We start from the raw sequence: 20,655 nt of genomic DNA on the forward strand, positions 1-20,655 counted from the left end.
ATGGGACATCAGTTGAGCCCCTTATTTTAGTTATAACAAAGGGTGAAGAGGATCATTTGGGCCTGCACTGAGGAACAACTGAGTAGGAACATCATGGATCACAGGAGGATCCTGCAAGTCACTGCAGTGAACAATTTCAAAAGCTAATCCTATTGATCTAGCAGTCAACGGCACAATAATCAAAGAAGGGTTCAAAGTGGGAGAAGTAGAAGTAAAAGTTTATTTTTGAATTCAGGGCTAGAAAAATGTAAGACTCCTATTTTCTATTAATTTAGTTGTACTTGATTCCCACCTAATCAGTATGTAAACACAGCTCAAACAATCTTAGGGAACATGCAGTAACATGAAGTTTCTAGGGACCATCAGAAACTTCAAGTTTTTTCACCACCCAAGGTAATTACAATGTTGTAGGATCAACTGGTCTTTGTTATTCTTCAATATTAAAACAAAAATCTTTTGACTGAATTAATTCACACGTAATTACATACCCCTGGAACAAGTGTAATCCCTGTACCATTGAAACTTTGGCCTTCCATTTGATTTATTTCAATTAGTACCTCAGCTCAATTGTGACGTGATCTCATGAAGTATCAAGTGGAAGAGAGGGGAAGAGTGTATCAGTGTGCTCTGGGTGGTATTGGTATTTTAGGATTTCTCCATTCAACAAGAGACCATGGAGCAACAGATTTACTCTACCTCATTTTGCCCACTGCTTCAAGCTCAAGGCTTGTACAACTGCAAAAATCAAACTGCAGCTGACATGCCTTCACAAGATGCATGTTATTAGGAGAGGGTTGGATGTGTGGAGAGAGGGAGATTGTGGCAAAGTCTTTTCAGTAAGAACTTCAAGCAAGACCACAGGGACAGACTACCTTGTTTGAAGTCAGTGATAAACATGCAAAAGTCATATTATGACAGTATAATAAGTTAGTATTATTGGATTAGTGCCAAACTCCTATGATGTTGGTTACAAGCAGTTGGCCACAAAATTGCAGAAAAGCAGCAGCAAGTGCTGCTTGGGCCTTGACTCTTGCACCTGATCCAGATTCCAATAACCAGGCTATTATGTTGTGGCATCATATGCTCAGGTGAGGTTAGGGACAAAGGCAGAAGCAGAGCCAGAGCCCACTTTTGTCCCTGCTGATACTAAAAACTGATGGCATGACCTGGAGATTGAGTGAACGTAGACTCATTTGATATTTTCACCACCAGTAAGAAGAGGAAAAAAGTGAAACAGCATTGCCACCACACATCCAACAGTTTAAGCTTGGTTGGAGTTTACTATTGAAGATCATTATTTGATGGTGTGAGGGAGTTACGCTCAGAACAGAAACTGGCATTTTGCTTTGTGAAAATGCAAGTAGAGGAACAGGTTAAAAAGCTATGCTGGATTTTCTGTTGGACTGTGTTTAAAATGATAAGCCCTTGGTTAGGATTCTTAGCTACTCAGTGTATCTATTTAACCACTGCTAGGATTCATCTGGTGTTTCGATTAAATCCCGAGGCAGTTAGTTTCCTGATACTTGGTGAAACTGACTAGTTAGGTGTAACTGACTAGTTAGGTGTAAAAGCTGGAGCAGCTCAACACTCACCTCACGGGAGCATTTCAGAGATTGAAATGCTGCAGTAACACCAGTTGAGAGATTCAGTTGCAGGAAAGGGAAGCACAATTTCAGGATCTCAATGTGCATGATGATATGCTAATTCTATACTCAAACCAGAAAGCATTCAACCAAGTGGTGAGCTGATTTTCTTTTTAATTGCCATGAAAGAAGAAATTCAACAAAACAGTCCAAAGTTTTGTATATAGTGTTAAACATCACAAGTTTAGAATATGGTAATAATCTGCCAAGAAACTCAAGTTTGATATATACATCAGAATTTCTGCCAGGTATGCACATCACATGTCAGATCCACTTTTCCACATCAACAGGTTTAAAAGCAGACCATCATTTGCTGGACTGAAAGGCTGATATAAATTCAGTACATTGAGTTATGTTTCCATGAGCTGCTTGTTTTGGTCAATTACAGGTACTTGGGGAGATCCTTTTCAATCACCTGTTTGAAATAAAGAAAGAAAGTGAATCAAACTTCAGATGAATGGCTTCATTCAGAATGCTTGCCAAGTTCCAGGAATTCACACATTCAACCTTGTTTACAATTGCAAAATTAAGTGTACTAGCATTGTTGACTGATCTCTAATACAAAAAAATTTAGTGGTAGTTTGCTTTGACTAGACTAATGCTTTCCTCATTGAAAAGTAGTTCAATCAGTTCACAACAGTATTTCTAAACAATGAGGGCTTTATTTGGTCAGGTTTGAGTATTTAAATACTTGCCAGTTAATGTGAAAATCATGCAGTATGGAAGAAAAGCCAACAGTAAAGTGGAGTAAATCTAATTTGAAATAAAGTTAAAGCCTAATATAGTAGTTACTTTCCTAGGAAACTACAGCATTTTACACAGGTGCTTAGCTTTCAAGTGCAGTCACTAATAGGCAAATTTAACAAAGTTCAGTGATTGTGGCAAAAGAATGTTGACCTGAACACATTTTCTTTGTAGTGGCATGCTAACTGTTTAGGTGATGTTGGCACAAAAGTGTAGTGTTTGACCAATAACAAGATGCTGGGTCTATTTACCCCTGGAGCATAGGAGGCTGGGGAGGAGATTTTATTTTATCAAGTTTATAAGACAGACTGGCATAGATAGGGTGAGTAGTCAAAAAAGGTCTTTTCTTCCAGGATAGAGAGAGGTCCAAAACTTGGGATAGGTTTACAAGGAGAAGGAAAAGATTTAAAAGGGATCCAATGGGCAACCTTTTGCCCAGAGGGTAGTGTGTATGGAATGAGTTGCTGGAGGAAGTGGAGGAGACAGGTACAAATACAACACTTAAGAAGCATCTGCATATGTATAATGAAGCAGAAGGTTTGTGGGGGACATGGGCTAAATGGAATAGATCATTATGGACAAGTTGGACAAGGGTCTGTTTCCATGCTGATTCAACTTCTTAAAAAGTTGAATGAATTGTATGATCAACTTCAGCACCTTCTCCCAAATTAGAACCAGGCATTGATACCTTGAGAAATATCACCCATCTGTATGGGAAGCAGCTGTTGTGGCATTTTGTACAATTAATGTAAATATTTCTACTCTAATGCCAGAAGACCAAAGACCAGAGGTAACTGCAATATTAAGGGCTAGTATACAGGGTCAAGTGAAAAAGTAATGACTCAAGAAATTAGATTGATGTATTTAGTGGGTGGGTTCAGCTGCAGGTGTCTGCATATAAACAAGCTGCAAGGGTTTATTACCAGTGAGAATGTCAAGACATTCATTACATTGCAAGCCAAGTACTATTTTTCAATACTGATTCTCTTGGTCCTTTCTTTCCCCCAACACCAGTTTTTGGGTGCCAATGCTGTTGTTGCCTCACCTGCTGGTCTGGACAGGAGGTGCCAGTTAGACAAAAGGGAAATTAGAATTTGATCACTGATCACTTCCTGCTGCTATCTGGCAGAAGGATTGGTGCTGGATCAGTCAAGTTAAGCCAAACAGCTTCCTTGTCAATCTGCCAATTCACCACAGATCATTGGCGTTTGGGGAAAGTACTAAGATCTGTCATTAAACCAGATCTGAGAGTCCAAGTATAGGCAGACATTAGAGAGAGCCCATTTTCAATAACTAGATTACTGAATTACAACTGAATGGGTTTGAATTACCCAATTTTAAATACCCAGAAGTTGACCATTCAGATCAGGTCTGCACTCACTCTTCAAGTAAGATCTCAGCACCATGCCCCTGACTTTTCCAATACTGTGGACATTGAACCAGCCTCCCCTGCACCCTCACCATTTGTGATACACGGTGATGTGGTTCTTTACTGTCACAAAGAGACCCCTCCTCAGCTAATTAAATACAAAGGTATTTGAGCCAGCTCAGCACTTGAGGTTGCAGTCATAAAATTGGGGGTGCCATGGTGGGCCTAGAGACCTGTTAATGGGTCCTACTCAACCAACCACCAGCCCTGCTAGGTGGGCATTCTACATGGGTTTCTCCTGCTGCCAAGGAGAGCATCCTCAAGTGGGCACACTGGATTTAAAAGCTGCCTTGAAGGTTCCGGTGTTTGTTAATAAATATGAAACCAGGAGCAAAGCAAGAGGATGGGGGGGGGGGGGGGGGGGGGGGGAAAGGAGGAGGAGACAGGAGAGAGGCATTTCACTATCAGATTAATGCAGGTCAAGTTAAAAAAGTTAGCTGCTATAACACTTCCTGGACTGAAGTGTTCTGTGTACAACATACAAAGTTCTCTGCATTATAAGTTAGAATCAAACTTTATCCTTGGAGAAAATTTAGAAATTTTGTGAATTTAAAGTTTTAGATCAGCATCTAAACCCAGTATTGGACAAAGACTACTATAGAAGAGACAGTTTATTAAAAGAAACAAGCTGCAATTTTGAGACTTCTTGTTTATAAATCAAAAATTGAATTGTAGAGCAGACTAAAATGGTCCAATTCTGTTCTGTAATCTCATGGTCAAAGATTTTTAAAAATAGAGCATTTGACAGACTTCAGTAATAATATTCCTGCTGTATACATTTGGTTTGGCTGGTGCTACAGGTTGAACAGGTCCAGTTGGTCACCCATTCTACCTAATGACTCACTCCAAAAACTGGAAGTGTGCAGTTCACAAGGTTGGTTTAAAAATTGAAAAACCCAAACAGACAACTTACCACAGGGTCATCCATGGGGGAATACCTCTTGACAACCTGACCTTCCCGGTCAATCAGAAACTAGGAGAGAAAAATAAAGTTTCCACTTGGGACCATGTGCAGAAGCCAATATCTTTCTGCAAGCTGCCCCACATGCAACATTCAGAAACATGTCCACATGCAGTGTAACTCGATGCAACCTCACTGCAACATCTCCTCAACCCTCCATCACCCAGATGTCAAGCATTTGGAATAATCAGGTTATATCTCCAGTTTACATACTGGAAAGATTGAAGATATTGTCTGCAGTCCCGCACATCCCCTTAACCTGGTAAATATGTTGAGGTTGAATCAGACATTTGGGATCCTATCAAGTGATAAACACAATCTTTAAAACATTGATCACCAAGAGTGCCTATTTGAAATTCTGATAGGACACATCTCCACTAGTGCTTCAGCTTCAGAATCCCTTCTCCATGCTCTCAGCTCCAGACTATCAACCCTCTAAACTGGAGGCTTTTAACAAAGAAAGCTTCTGCATCCCACTTAACCTGTCAACTCGTTTAAAAATTTGGGAACTTTTCCAGTCTGGTTACCATCTCTAATCACCTCCACTCTTACTATTCACAGGAGGTATTTTCACCTAGTTAATTCTGGCCACCAAACATTTCAAGATTGTTCCAGCACTGGTAGTCTACTGAGTGAAATCACAGCTAAGGTCAAATTCACTTGCTTTCCTCAGAGGCCTACTTTTGTGACCAAGTTGTGATCATCTGACAACTAGCTCCTCATGATCCTGTCATACTGGCTGTGTAAAACAAGTGTCAGGAATACAATGTTGCTTCACAAAAAACCCACGCACAGTCATCCAGCTTTATATTTGGATTACATGCCTTGTACACAAGACTATAGGTACTTGATATTAGAGAGTATCTAGCTTCCATACCTTAGAGAAGTTCCACTTAATAGCGCTGTAAAACCAAAATACAAAGTGTTAGTTTACCTTGGAAGAGGTAGTTTAATATGAACAATTTACATTAAAGATGCTACATTAAGGATTTAGAATTTATTCAAAACTCAGCTTTATTTTTAAAGTGATAGAATCCCTCGTGTAGAAACAGGCCTGTCAGCTCAAATCCATGCCGCCCTCAAGCTTCCCACCCAGACCCATCCCCCTAAATCTACACATCTGAACATGGGAAATTTAGCATGGCCAATCCACCTAGCCTGCACATCTCTGGACTCAGGAAACCAGAGCACCTGGAGGAAACCCATGCAGACACATGGAGAATACGCAAACTCTAGAGTTGTCAACAGGTGGAATTGAACCCAGGTTCCTGGTGCTGAGAGGCAGCAATGCTAACCACTGAGCCAGCTGTTTAATATTTTTAAAGTTGAGTGAATTAGGTTGCACCCATAAAAAAGGGGACTTGGCACTTCAAACCAGAGCTTTCAGGTTTTACAAGTTATATTGTGTAAGGTTTCACTACATTTTGGGCTGAAGTAGTATTGAGAGTTGCCTAAAATACACTTCTGCCAAGAAAACGAAAGGTTCTTCTCCACACCCCCCCCAGTGGATATGCATTATTCCTGGTTTAGCAAAAGAATGAGACAAACATACTTTCCCAAGAGACCTTTCCCTTTAGGCTGCTCCTTCATCCATTTCCACAAAGGGTGAGCATTATCCCCATTGACATCAATTTTGCTAGACATTCCAAACTTCACATTGTACTTATTTGCAAATTCTTTAATTTGTTTCTCATCTCCAGGTTCCTAAAGAAAGAGTGGCAATATTAAAAATAGGTTTTAGTCTGCAAGTTCAAATTCTATTTGCTAGATTACATTAGTATCCAAAGCAAAAAGAGACCAGAATTCCAATAGTTAAAGGTTTTAGTTTTACATCCACAATTTGTTGGGAATACATCTTCCCATTAAATAACATGCCAGTACCTGGATGGATGATTGTTGCTTCATTTAAATCAAAAAGGCAGAGAGAGTTAAGCAGCTCAGTTTGAAGAAGGTTCAAAAAGCCAACAACCCAAAAATCAAGTGACAAGATATAGCAGCAGAATTAGGCCATACAGTCCAAAGTCTGCTTTGCTGAACGTTTCTCATTCTTCTTATAGCCCTGGATCCCTTTACTAATCAAAGAACTGGTCTTAAAAATATACTCAGCAACTTGAACTCAGCTGCACAGTATTGTGGTGGCCACAGATTAACCACTATGGCTGGGGAGGAAAAATTGTGCCAGATGGATTTCAATGTAATCAAGCATGAGGTTATATGTTTTGGACTGGCAAGATAGACCAGGGTATTTTCTAGATGGTCTGATGGTTACTAGCAGGTGCTCAAAGAGATATGGGACTCAGGCAGATAAAGGGGTTCATCTTTGTTAAGAGCAGATGCAGGGGTTTTTAAAAAACACTAAAAACTAAGGGAATGCTGATATTATTATTATGAATAATAAAGACTGGAGTAAAAGGATGCAGAACTTATGCTGCAGCAATGCAAGACCCTGGTTAGACCCCAAATGAAGTATATAATAGATCTGGGCACCAAACTTTAGGAAGAATTTTGTCCTTGGACAGACTACAATGTACATTTATAAGAATGCCTGGATTTTGTGGGTTACATTAGAGGAGTAATCCCATAAATGAAGCCTGTTTGCTCTAGAAGTTAGAAGGTTAAGGAATGATCTGATCAAGGTTCACTTTAATAAAACAGGAAGACAGGATAGATAAAGATTAATTATTTCCACTGGTTTGAGATTCTAGAGTCAGGAGACAGTCTAAAAGTTAGGGCCAGACTATTCTGAAGGGGTGTTAGGAAGCAGTTCTACATGCAAAAAAGGGTAGTGGAGGTTGGAACTCTTCCATAAGAGCAGTTGATGCTAGATCAGTTATTAATTTTAAGATCAGCATTAGATAAATTTTTGCCAGGTAAAGGGACATGGGCTAAAAGCATACCTATAGAGAGTTAAACCATAGCTCAGCCATGATCTTACTGATCAATGGAATAGGCTTGAGGGACTTAGATTTTAGTAATGACAGCACTAATTCAACCTTTTTGGACAGTAATGTTAAGAAACCCAACATTATGCTCTTAAAACCAATGGGTTAGAAAGATGAAGAAAATCTGCACATATTGCATGTTCAACATGGTGGTTGTTTGGTTCACTAAGCTAACTAGTTTTCACACAAATGTTTTGTCACCCTTCTCTGGGGAAGTGCAATGTAACCTCTGTTGAAGCACAGTTGTGTCCTACTCTGACCATGCATGATCTGTCATGGTGGGCAGTCTTGCTTCAGATTTTGTATTGTTGTGGTATGTAGATTGGGTCTATTTCAACATGTTTGTTAAGTGCAGCAGTGATCAAAAGCCAGGCCTCCCAGAATTTTCGGGCGTATCATCTTGCTTGTCCTAGTACTGTAACTTTGTCACAGTTAAATTGTCATCCTTTTACGTCAGTGTATTCAAACGAGGGAGAGAGTTGGTCATGCCTTTTGCTGTGAATGGGTGTTCATGTATCCTGGTGGCAAGTTTCCTGTCTGTCCTACGTAGTGTTTCTCAGTTGCTGCATGGCATTTTGTACATTATATTTGTACTGTTCATTGTGGATATGTGGTCTTTTACATATAACTGGCAAAGTGAAGCTGTTGGTTTGTGTGCTATCCTTATTCCAAGAGGTTGTTGGAGTCTGGTAGTCAGTTCTGATGTGGTTCCAACCTAGGGTGAGGTGGCCAGTGTGTTGGGTGTACAGAGTCTTCTTGGTGTTATTTGTTTACTAAGTATTGGCTCTGTATAGATGTTCCTTAGTTTTTGTGCAGCTCCAGATTTTTAATGAGTTATTGCTCATTTGTGAATGCTGGGGTGGTTACTGGTGTAACTCAGGGTTTGGTCAGTGTGCAGTCTCTTTACACCAGAGAGATATTCACTGTTGTTCATTCTACCATTACATCTAGAGAAATAGGATTTGATTGTTGTTCTCCTTCCTTGATGAACTTGATCATAGTGATATACTGCCATAGAAGGCCATCAATTTAACTGGGACAAAGTTAGAGTACAGGATGAGCAAGACAAAGACAAGCACAAGAACTGCTGGAGGCCTGGTTTTGAACTGCCAAGGTCATTAAAAATGATGTTGAAAGAGACTCCAACCCCTCCCCCCCAACAACGATAGAAAACCAGAAACAAGACCGTCCACCATGCCGGACCAGACTGAACAACAGTGCTTCAGAGGGTACATGGCACTGAATGGTCACCTAGAAGGGAGATGAAACATCTGCATGAAAACCAGTCAGCTTGGCAAACCAACTAACATCAACTGCAACCCAAGCTACAGATCTTCATTAAAAACACTGGTGTTTTCCCCACAGCTTACCTGCTTACCAAACTGGTTACAGGGGAAAGCCAAAATCCGTAAACCTTTCTCAGCGTATTTCGTATCCAGTTCAACAAGCTGAGTGTAGTTTACGGAAGTCTTTCCTCATTTAGAGGCCACGTTTACAAAAATGCAGACAAGACCCCTAAAAGAAAAAGAAAAGATTACTTACTTTGTAGTGTCAAAACAAAGAAGTCAATGTTAGTGGTGTTAACCACAATTGTGGCTTGTGGGGCAGAGAGTGCAGGAACAGTGGTCAAAGACAAGAGATGGCATGGATCCTAATCCCTGTGCATAAACAGCCATTGACATCTGAACAAGGAGATGGGTCACTCACTGACAGCAGTAAGGAACAGTAAACTAAAAAACCCCAATTGCAGAGTCCTGGTTCTGAACTACTCTATTCTGAAGGACCCCCTCTCATGACGTAAACAGCATGCTTACAAAGTGTTTCCTGTGACTTGTCATGGCTAGTTGACAGTGACTGTCTGTGTGACTATTTTGGTGTCTAGATAATTACTCAATAACTACATATGTGAAAGTACAGCCACTTCAAGATAACCTGTGCAAGTACCATTTAGTTATGCAAGCAGGATGGCATGGCTGTGTGTCAACACAGTAAGGAGCTAGAGAACACAGGTCAGTCAGCAGAGGACATACTGAAACATGTTTTGGAGTCTAAGAAATTTCTAATAGTCTGAAGAACTGCAATTTTCTTTGCAGACAAATACAACTTCTAAAGAGGATTTTAGAATGCAGTTCTCAGGGGCAACAAACACTAGCCCAGCCAGTGACACATCCCATGAGTTTACAATAAAATTCCTTTGAGACAGAAAGTCTGTTTCTGAACAAAAATAAAAATCAAAACAATCTTGGGGGAAGCATTGGAACCCAATAAAAATACAGCAAGTCAAGATTTTCAGGCTGGTTGAAATTTAAGAATCAAATTGATCTACACCAGAATGACAAAGTGGGTTTTTCATGCTTGTTTTCTACTGAATTGCAAGGTGTTACCAAGTCACAGGGAGCAATTAGAAAGGGAGTCATGAAAGAAAAAAGCATGGACCATTTTCTGTGAACTTCAACAGAATGGTCAGATGTAGTGAAAAGGAGTTGAGATAGTAGGAACTGCAGATGCTGGAGAATCTGTAATAACAAGGTGTAAAGCTGGATGAACAAGCAGAGCAGGAAGGCTGACATTTCAGGCCTTGACCCTTCTGAAGAAACATCAACCTTCCTGCTCCTTTGATGCTGCAGGGCCTGCTGTGTTCATCCAGCTTTACACCTTTTATCTCTAGTGAAAAAGGGCAACACTTTCAAGTCACAAGCACATTTTGCACTTCTGGCTTAAAAGCCAGAAGTAATCTAGTTACAACTAGTTTTAGTGGGAGCAGCTATGCCTGGTTTTGGAAGTTAACTATTAACTTAGTCCAGTCACCTGCAAATTCTCTTTCAAATAGAAATGCATTTTCTTTTTAAAAATATAGTTACTACAGGACCTGTAAGGACTCATCCTTTCAGTCTATACATTCCAGTTCATAACTCAGATTAAAAGTTCTTCAGCTCTTTGTTATTTCAATTCTTTCATAAATATGCTGGAAATACTCAGGTCAGACCTGCACAAGAACATCCATGTTTCAGGCCTTGACTTCCCACCAAACTGGGTGGAATAATGTCAGTCAATTCCTCTGGAAATCTGCTAAAGTACTTTTGCAGGGGCTGATCTTTCACTTGAAAGAACAGCAGACAACTGGATATCTAATGCACTTGTCTGCAAAGCTTCAAGGAGGCTTGAATGCAGAACTAGTTATGTACTAGAATCAAAATGTGTGGGGAAACTTTTGAGGCACGTGAAGACAGATTGTAGAAATGGTCTATGGTGGAAATCCGATACAGACAGACCTACAAAATCTATAACCAACATCAAGTTGGCAAAAAGGAAAAGTGTCAGTGAAAAGGAAACAGTCATGCCCAACATAGATTGGTTTTATTCATTCATGGGAATTGGGTGAAGCTGGCTGTGTCAGCATTTAGATTTCATTCCTTGTTGTCCTCCAGAAAGTGAGGCCTTCTTGAATCCACTGCAGTTTGTCTGGTGTACAATGCAGTCAGAGCATGAGAAAGACAGACAGCAGAGGGTTTTGACCCGGCAATGCTGAGGGAATTATAATATATTCCTAAGTCAGGATGGACAGGTGGCGGTGCTCTAGTGTAGCTGTTGCCCTTGTGTATTGGTAGTGGATGAAAGTTTGGAAGATGCTATTGCAGAATCTTTGTACATTTCTGTAGTGCATCTGGTTACTGTAGCACATATAGATTTTGGGGTGTCAAGACAGGGAGGGCAACCCACTAGCTACAAGACAAGCCATGTGTAATGGAAAACACTCCCTTTGCTTGGATGAGTGCAGTTTCAACATTCAAGCTAGCCACCTCAGGCCAAAGCAGCCCACTTGAACAGCACCCCATCCATCACAAATATTCACCTCCATCAATGACTGGGGTAGTGCTGTTGCCTACTCACCATGGGTCTTCTGCCAGCACCTTCCAAACTTGGAACTTCCATCACCTGATAAGGCAAAGGAACACCACCTACAAATTTCTTTCAGCGTGCCACATACCAGCCTGACTTGGAACTATGGCCATCACTTCCATGTTGTCAAACCCAAGAACACCTTTCCTTACGTGAATTGTTCAAGGCAGCCACCATCTTTGTGGGTATTTCTGATCAAGGCAGCAATTACTGTCCACTGAGCAATTAAAAGACCTTTTCAGAAGAGGTGTGGTGCAGGAGTATGATGTCCCTACCTCAGGACCAGGAAGCCCAGGTACAAGCCTGTTCTGCTCCATACAGCAGCAACTCTGAACAGGCTGTTTAGTAAAAAGCTTTATTTCTTAATTAGTAAGCGAACAAACACAGCAGAAAGAAAATTTCAGACTGAAGTTGGAAACATTGCAAACAAGCTTTTAGAAGCAGTTAAAACATTCTTAAACAGTTTTGAGCAAGACAGCAGCACGCTTGTCCCCTCACCTGTATTCTTCTAGATTCACTTCTTTGCCATCAATGTCCTTGATGCTAAACTGATAAATGGATGTGGCCTTGCTCCAGTCTTCTGGTTGCCCACTCTGAAAGCAATTTAAAGCATGGAGAGAAAAAAGTGTCCAATACATTCAATCCATTCACTAAGCTAAATGTAAAAGTCAGCTTCTAAAAAAAGGAATGTGTATATTTCTTTGTATTCAAAGATAAAAACCCACAGGTATTGTCAAATACTCCAGTCATTTGGATTCCTTCTGATAATTGTTAAGATAAAGTGTGAGAACATGCTGAATGTAAAGAGATTAGGTATCAATTGACTTAAAACAAATCAAGCAGCATTATATAATAACACACAGTCCACATTATAGTTCCACAGAAACCCTTCCTACAACTGAATGTACTTGTACAAGGAAAAAAGTCACTATCAAAAAACTCAGCAGGTCTGACATCTGAGGGGAGAAAACAGTTCATGTTTCAAGACCAGTAACCCTTCTTTAGAACACCTGCTCTGTTGTGAAAGGTCACAGGACTTGAGCATGAACCGATTTCTCTCTACAGATGCTGTCTGACCTGAGTTTTGCTTGCTGTTTCTGCTCAGATTAACCTTTGATCCCTGTGAATCAGAGGATAGGCAAAGGGAAGATTCTGCAGTACAAGGGCTAGCCCACCACACCATGCCACCAAAACAAGGCAAACCACAAGAGTAAAACAGTGCAAATATCTGCTTAGTGAAAAAAGGAAAGCCACTCCAGAAAAGATTCCTAGCTGAATTTGTGTTGAGTAATTTACTGGAATCTTTACACATTTCTGCAACTTATATTCTTGTTACTTGCATGATACTCAGCTACTTCAATAAAAATATTGAACTATAATAAAGACAAAAATAAAATTCAACATGAATGCAAAGATACAACCCATTATTAGCATATCATACCTACCAAAACAGGCAGCCACTTAGTGTCTGAAAAATTTGAAAATTTAAAAACCCATTACTCCTACCCAAATCTCACTTCAATAAAAGAAGGATTCTACTCAATAGAATGACTGACAGTGCAAGGTAAGGCTTAAAACTAGCTCAATACCTACAACACTGCGTTCTCCTGTGGGCACAAAGTCAATGGGGCCTTTGGAGAGAAATTACTGAAGGGAATCAGCTACTCTAGTGTTCTGTGCAGGATTTAACCCATGAGAGAATGGAGACCTAAAAGAAGAAATACAAGAAATGTAAAATGTCTGCTTGAACTAAGCAAGAAGAGTACAGTTCACTGGTACATTGGGAGCATGCACAGGAGTCAGGCTAAGGGCTAATCCCTTGTTGACATCCATAGGATTGGACATCAAAAGCAAGTTAACATCTTAGTTTATCTAAAAGACAAACTAAAACTGGTGTTAGACTTTAAAAAATCACATCTATACTTCATTTAAAAAAGCAGGAGTTTGCACAATACAAAAACCTGCTTTAGATATTGTACAACAGCCCAAGCCATCTACAGCCTTGAGACAACTAATTGAAGTCTCATGAAGAAAGTTAAGGATTACTAAATATTTATCTAGTTTTCCAGCAGAAACAAAAAACTGGAGCAGCTAAATCTGGCAATCCAAAAACACAACACAGACAACATGGCAGGGACCAAGTGTTTTTGTAACCAGTCAATGATGAAGATACAGAGGATCAGAAAAACAAACAGGCCAATTCTGGAGTTATGAAAAATATACAGTTCTCCTTTAGAGTAAAGCTGGTTAGTGTAGCAGTTTTAAGCAAATAACAGGCAGATTAGTTTTCTTAAAAAGAAAAGATGACCTAATTGTGGTGTAACAATTTACTTGGTAGTAAGTATCTGGCATTCTGCCTATTGGATTAAACAAGTTGAAAGATATACAAACACTGAAATACATAAACACTGAAAAGTGACATTGTTTTTAAATTTTGACATTGCACAAACTAACACAGGGGCATGCTTTGTGCCAAGCAAGCATGCAAAACACCACCCAAGAAGAAATGTCACACCATGGTCAGGCAGAGCTTTGACACTATTTCTAAAATCAGAGATGAACACTTTTCAAAATTCAGTGTAATTCATGCCTGAGCATGCTTTCCATTCAGTTCAAATGTTTATGTTCTAACATGTTAATGATCACAGCAATACATATGCAGGCTAACTTCAAGAATTTTGATTTGAGTTCAAAGGACCTAACTAAAACATTAGGTGAGCAAAGACTTCCACTGATATTGTCACACTTCAAAATGGAGCACAGCAGCAATAAGACCAACATTCTTCAGCATTTCCTTGTTGTGCTATTGATCCTTGCAGATCTCTAACCAATGCCAGTCAGCAAGTCAGTCATTCAGATCTCTAGGCTCCTGTAATTCAAGTCTCATGTCCTGTTTGAGAAGCAAGAAAATCATTTCATTCATCAGTTACATTAGCCTGAAGTGCTGGAATTCCCTTCCTTAACCTTTCCAACTCACCACTGAGTCATAGTCAAACAGCTTGCAGTCAAAACATTCTGTTCAACTAGTCTATGCCAATGATCCTAAACTAGTCTCACCTTCCTGCATTTGGCCCATATCCAAAAAAACTTTTCCTTACCCAAAAGAAGATCTTTTAACCATTGCAACTGTCCTTACATGTACCTTCTCTAGCAGTTCATTCCACATACAAACCACTGTGTAAAGAAGAGTTAGCGCCCCCCGACCCCCAAAATGTCTTTTAAGACAACTTCTCAATGCTGGTCATTCAGCTGATCAACACCCCTCAATTCTATTAACCTCAATAAAGGTCAGCCCTCAACCTCCTATGCTCCGGTGAAAAGAGTCTCAATCTATGTTTAGATCTCAAACCCTCCATTCCCAGCAACATTCTGGTAAATCTTCTGAAGCCTTGGGTTTAATAGTTGTCTTCCTATGGAAGAGTGAAGAGAACTGCACATAGTACTTTACCAATGATTTATCTAACCTCAGCAGGTTATCCCAATGCCAGTACAGAAAAGAATCTGAGCAATGAAGGCAAGTGTGAGAAATACCTTAGCCACCCTTTGACACAAGTTTCAAAGCCAATGCAGCTTTCTGAATTGGCCTCCAAGAGGGTGTTTTAACTGAAAGTTGGGTTTTCTCCCTTTCTCTGCTTGGTTGTCACTTAATATTCTGCTGTTGACATACAAAATGCTGATTCACTACATACTTTTTGCTCATTCAAATGCACTGAGTGCATGTGGTTAAAATTCTTTACCAAGCTTAATTCAGACAACTTCATGTATGTCATGCTTTAACAATATCTGAACAAACTTTAACAGCTAGGTAAGAAAATACCTAAACAAAATCAGAAATTGCTGGAAAAACTCAGCAGGTCAGGCAGCATTTGTGCTGAGAAACTAGAGTCAATAACCCTTCAGAACTGTTTGACTTCCAGTATTCCCTGTTCTTTGGATTTTCTTTCAAAAAATGCTTGCTTGTACATCAGCACAATCATAATTAGTCTGTAAATAGCAGAATAAGTTGGCTTAGTCTGGTTCACTGCAAGGGATCAGGCAAATCTAGCAGACTTTTAGAAGCAAGGGGGGGATGCAGGGAAGAAGGAAGAACACTGCTGCAATGAAGAAAACATGTTTGGAAATTTAGATGGATGAGTGGACAATAAACAGGCATGTGGGTGTATGATGTCAGACACGAGACGTGGCTGAAAGATGGGCAGGACTGGTAGATCAGCATTCCTAGTTTAGGGCATTCAGACAAGATAGAGATGGATGGGGGCGTGGGGATGTTGTCAATAATTATGACTGAATCAATTATTGTTGAGACGACATGAAATCTTGGTAAGACCCATTGAGGCCTTTAAAGTTTACAAAAAAGGCAAACATGTGTGCTGGTTGTGTACCACACAAACAGGGAGGGATATGGATCAGACATGTAAAAAAGTCAAATTTAAGGGCTATTGGGTAGTAATTTTAGGAGTTTAGTGAACCCAAATATTATCTGGGATACTTTTAATGTTCAAGGTACAGATGTAACAACATTTTTAAATAGAAGTGTACCCTGGAGATTTTTTTTTAAAGCCAGTACATAAGAGCCTGAAAAGGAAAGCAACAGTTTTAAACCTAATAGTCAGGATTGAGCCTAGGCAGGTAGAACGCCTAATTCTGAAGACAGCATTGGAGATAGTGGCCATAATTCAGTTGTTTTAAGATTATTATGGCAAAGGATAAAAGTGGATTGGGAAGAGCTAATTTGAAAACAGTTATGGTTTGGGATATCACTGGCTGGGTCAATTTAATACCCATTCACAAGGAGAGAAAGCAGTGGAAAGCTGCCTTCTTAAAGTGGCTGTAGGCTCTGAAGGAACAGTGACATTTCTACATCACAATAATTAGTGCCTTGAAGCATAACTTGCAGGTGGTACTGTACATCTGCTGCCCTTTTCCTTCAAAGGAGGTAGGAGTTGTGTGTTTGGAAATTATTGTCCTAAAGAGACCTTGGTGAATTTGTACAGTGCATCTTACAGATGTTACACTACTGCTACTGAACAATGATACAGGGTGCAGATGTTGCCAGTCAAACAAGCTTCATTGTCCTAGAAGGCTTTGAGTGTTATTGGAGCTGTACGCATCTAGGCAGTTGGAGTGTATGTCATCTCAACTCTGATGAGTGTCTCTCTTGTAGATGGTGGGCAAGCTTTGGGGTGTCAAAGGTGACTTACTACAGGATTCCTTGTCTCTGACCTGATCTTTTAGCCCCAGTATTTATACAGCTAGTCCAGTACAGTTCCTGGTCAATTGTAATCCAAGATGTTGAGTGGGGATGTCACAACTCAATGAAAGTCAAGGAACAAATGGTTAGATTCTCTCATTGGAAGTAATCATTGCCCTGTATTTATATGGGGCATGTTACTAGCTATTTTTCAGCCCAAAACCTTAATATTTTGCTGGATTTGGACAGGATTCTGGTCATCTGTCCCAGTGACAAGACAGGATGCCAACTTTGTCTTTAAAAAGGTTGCTGTCTTAAGGGTCAGAGGCATTTTGCTGCATTTAAATAGCGATTGCAGAACACCCACAGTTTGAGATTGTACAGAAAACAATTTAATTTCAAGTTAATAAGAAACAGAACTAAAAGTGAAAAATAAAGCTGCATTAACAAGATGCAAGTACCATATTTGAAGCATAGAAAAATTAAACTGGTTTTATGTATTATGACTGGGTATGAGAAAGAACCATATCCGCCTTCAAACTTTGATCTGCTGAGGGTGAACAGACTGCCTCAAAGGCCATTGAGAGGCTTAAACCTAGAGATTGTATTTAAAACAAAAATCCAAGTATAACATCAAATCAAGGCTGAATTGTTTAAGAGGTTTCTGATGCTGCAGTATTGAAAATTCACATCTGCATGCAGTGTTCTATAAAGATAAATTTTAGTGTGTAGAGCATTGAAGCAATTCAATCAAATTACACCTTTCTGCCAGAGTACAATGGGGTCAGGGGGCATTCAATTGTCAGACCCTCTCGTTGCCTCAAGATGTACAAAAATAGTGCCCTGCACAAGTAAAAGTTATCAATACCAGGTTGTAGTCCAACAGGCTTGTTTGAAATCACAGCTTGCACAGTGCTACTCCTCAGATGAGATGAAAGAGAGCATACAGGCACAGAGCTCAAGAGATTGTACAAGTGTTGACAGGTCAAACAACAAGTCTCTTTGGGCAACCCTATCATGGGACCAGGGTTGGACAGAGGTTTGGTTACTGCTGGGGGTGATAAAAAAGTTGCTCCAGTTTTTATCCTTGGCACACATGTAGCTAGTGTAGTTCTGGTGCCTAGTCTACTTGCATAGTCAGACAGCTAGCCCATTGTATCTTCAACAAGCTGAAAACATGGACACTCAATTTCGAGGTTGCAGCATCTGCCGTGTAGCATGGCAGATACTCATGTGACTTGGTCACTAGAGGAATGGACACAGTGCAACAATTGCCAGACAAGAATGTTCCCACCCAACCAGGGAACGCTTCAGCAGTCAAGGACATTCAGCCTCCAATTTTCAGCTAAGTGCCTTACAAGGTAGTCTTCAAGATACACAACAATACAGGGCTGCTGAGCAGAAACTTTTAGCCAAATTCTGTACCCAGGAAGGTAGCCTCAACTGTGATCTTGGGGTCATGTTGTGCTACATATAACCCCACCATTCTGCTCTGTATTTGCAAAATCTTCCTTACTGTCCTGTTTTGACACAATCACCTTGATGACTTATGATCTCTCTACATTAATTTGGAATTACTTGTTATTTTGGTTAAGTCCTCAGCATGCAACTCTTACAACTCAGTCATTTGGTTCCTCTCCAACACCATTTTTATTTTGTTTAGTTAACTCCCTGCCTCAATTGAGTCACAGGTCATCCTGCACCAGCTGGTGATACTTTCCTCACACCATCTGACACTTGATCACCTGCAGAGACTTTAAATTCAGCCTGCTGACACACAGCCCCTTGTTTGTGCAATCTTTTGCTTTCTCTACTGATCAATTCCATGCCTGGGCATTTTTCTTACAGTCACTTGAAAAAAAACCATCACTCAGCACTCCAAAAGCTCATGATTTCAAATACACCTTTTGGACTATAGCCTGGTGTTGCGACTTCTGACTATCTCCACTCCAGTCCAGAGGCACCTCCACATCCCTTTGGAGTAAGAAGTGACATTAGTGTTTCCAACCGCAGGGAGTGTCAGAGTCCAATTTTTAACTTGGCATAAGGCAACTAGACAGAACTGCTTTAGAACAATGTATGTACAGAAAGTTTAAGAATAATGTATATTGTTGCAGTAAAAAAAAAGAATACATTACAAGAATCTCAACTTTAACTAGCCAGAAAGCAAGATTAAATGCAAAGATACAAAGTGAAATTCAGTTTGGAAGAGCTAGCACTGAGCCCAATTTGAAGTAATATGAAACGTCGTTTGCAGTCGCTTTGTAAAAGGTTTTCACATATTGTGCCAGGGAGACCACATAGGTGGAGTGTAGGGGCAACTGTGTTGCCAATTGCAGCTTGACTAGTGACCTCCTATTCATTTGGAGGAAGAAACTCAGGTGCACTCTAACACTGCAGATCGCAATATTGAAAAGCTTCTGTTAGTGTCGATCCCAGGAAACTGAGTAACCCCACGAGGATGATAAGTGAAGTACAAGCGAAAGGAGACTCGGCAATGAGAATCACCACCCTACATGTGGTGTAAACACCACAATTCGTCTGCTACAGTAAAAAACGCGTTTGCTGAAAATCTGAAAGAAAAAAGAGAAACGGGGGGGGGGGGTAACTGGGGTCGATTTGTTGTTCATTGATGCTGCCAGAGGTAGTGAATTCTTGCACTGTTGGATTCGGTTTCAGAATTCATGCATTGAAGCCCACGCAATGGGGCATCATTAGCGTCATATGACTTTGTTAGATATTTCATACAGAATCCCACGTCTCCAGCCAGTCGTATTAACACATGCTCTAGTCTTAAATCTCTCTGGACGAACGCTGACTAATGCCCAGTGAGAAGATTTAAGTCTTTCAGGAAGGAGGCACCTAGCAGTGTTGCAGGCCTGGAATGTGGCGAGGATTTTTACAAAATGCGCTTTCGCAATGCGCCAGCATTTGAGAGCCTTTAAGAGCAGGGGGTAGGGGCAAAGTGTTCCCCGGTTTCTGAACAGGTCCAGAAAGACCCGTTATCTAAAGTATGCGAAAAACGCTCTACGTTTTAAGCATATTTGAACTGCCCTGTGCAAACCAGATTTGCAAAAACTAGAAAAGACTACTGCTAGATCTACTGAGTCGCGCCAGCAATTTCTATTTTAGATTCAGATTTCCAGCATCCGTAGTTCTGTTGCGGTAGGCCAAACACTCACCATCGTTCCTATCCTCGCCTGCTGCTTGAACGTTGCTAAACCCAGCGGGATCGCTCGCTTTATAAAGCGCTGAGTCCAAACGATCATTCTCCTGTAACAACACGAGATGGTGAGTCACATCGGGGTGGGGCTAGAGACACTTACACCCGCCTTTGCTACTACTCCACTGGCTCTTTCTCGTGAGCAGAATTGATAGAAATAGCCCGTACAAATGAGCGAATCAACCCATTGATTCCCCGCACTGCCTATTCATCAGCAAACAAATGCTTTTCAAGAAGTCTAGGCGCATCCTAAAGCAACAGTTCTGAGGAAGTGTCACTGGACGCGACACGTTAACTCTGATTTATTTCTTCACAGATGCTGCAAAAGCTGGAGCTTTTCCAGCAACTTCTGTTTTTGACCCTTAAACCAACACATTCGGTGTTGGTGATAACAAAGTGTGGAGCTGGATGAACACAGCAGGCCAAGCAGCATTTTAGGAGCACAAAAGCTGATGTTTCGGGCTTAGACCCTTCATCAGAAAAGGGGGATGGGGAGAGGATTCTGAAATAAATCGGGAGAGGGGGTGAGGTGGACCGAAGATGAATGGAGGGTATGGGTGGGGTGGTAGGGAGGGGATAGGTCAGTCTGGGGAGGATAGACAGGTCAAGGGGGTGGGATGAG

General features: G+C 40.6%; 1 protein-coding gene across 1 annotated transcript; it reads right to left on the bottom strand.

The window, feature by feature from the left end:
* Nucleotides 1-1,740: 1,740 nt before the first annotated feature.
* On the bottom strand, nt 1,741-20,128 carry LOC125465864 (phospholipid hydroperoxide glutathione peroxidase-like). The gene is made up of 7 exons (XM_048559789.2): nt 19,993-20,128; nt 12,118-12,212; nt 9,090-9,234; nt 6,330-6,481; nt 5,655-5,679; nt 4,730-4,789; nt 1,741-2,058 (listed from the first exon to the last, which is right to left on the bottom strand). The coding sequence occupies exons 1-7, from the start codon at nt 20,077-20,079 to the stop codon at nt 2,026-2,028; spliced, it is 597 nt and encodes a 198-aa protein (XP_048415746.1). The 5' UTR covers nt 20,080-20,128; the 3' UTR covers nt 1,741-2,025.
* Nucleotides 20,129-20,655: the final 527 nt, after the last annotated feature.

This window comes from Stegostoma tigrinum, chromosome 30 (assembly GCF_030684315.1).
Source record: "Stegostoma tigrinum isolate sSteTig4 chromosome 30, sSteTig4.hap1, whole genome shotgun sequence".
In the NCBI taxonomy this organism is placed as follows: domain Eukaryota; kingdom Metazoa; phylum Chordata; class Chondrichthyes; order Orectolobiformes; family Stegostomatidae; genus Stegostoma; species Stegostoma tigrinum.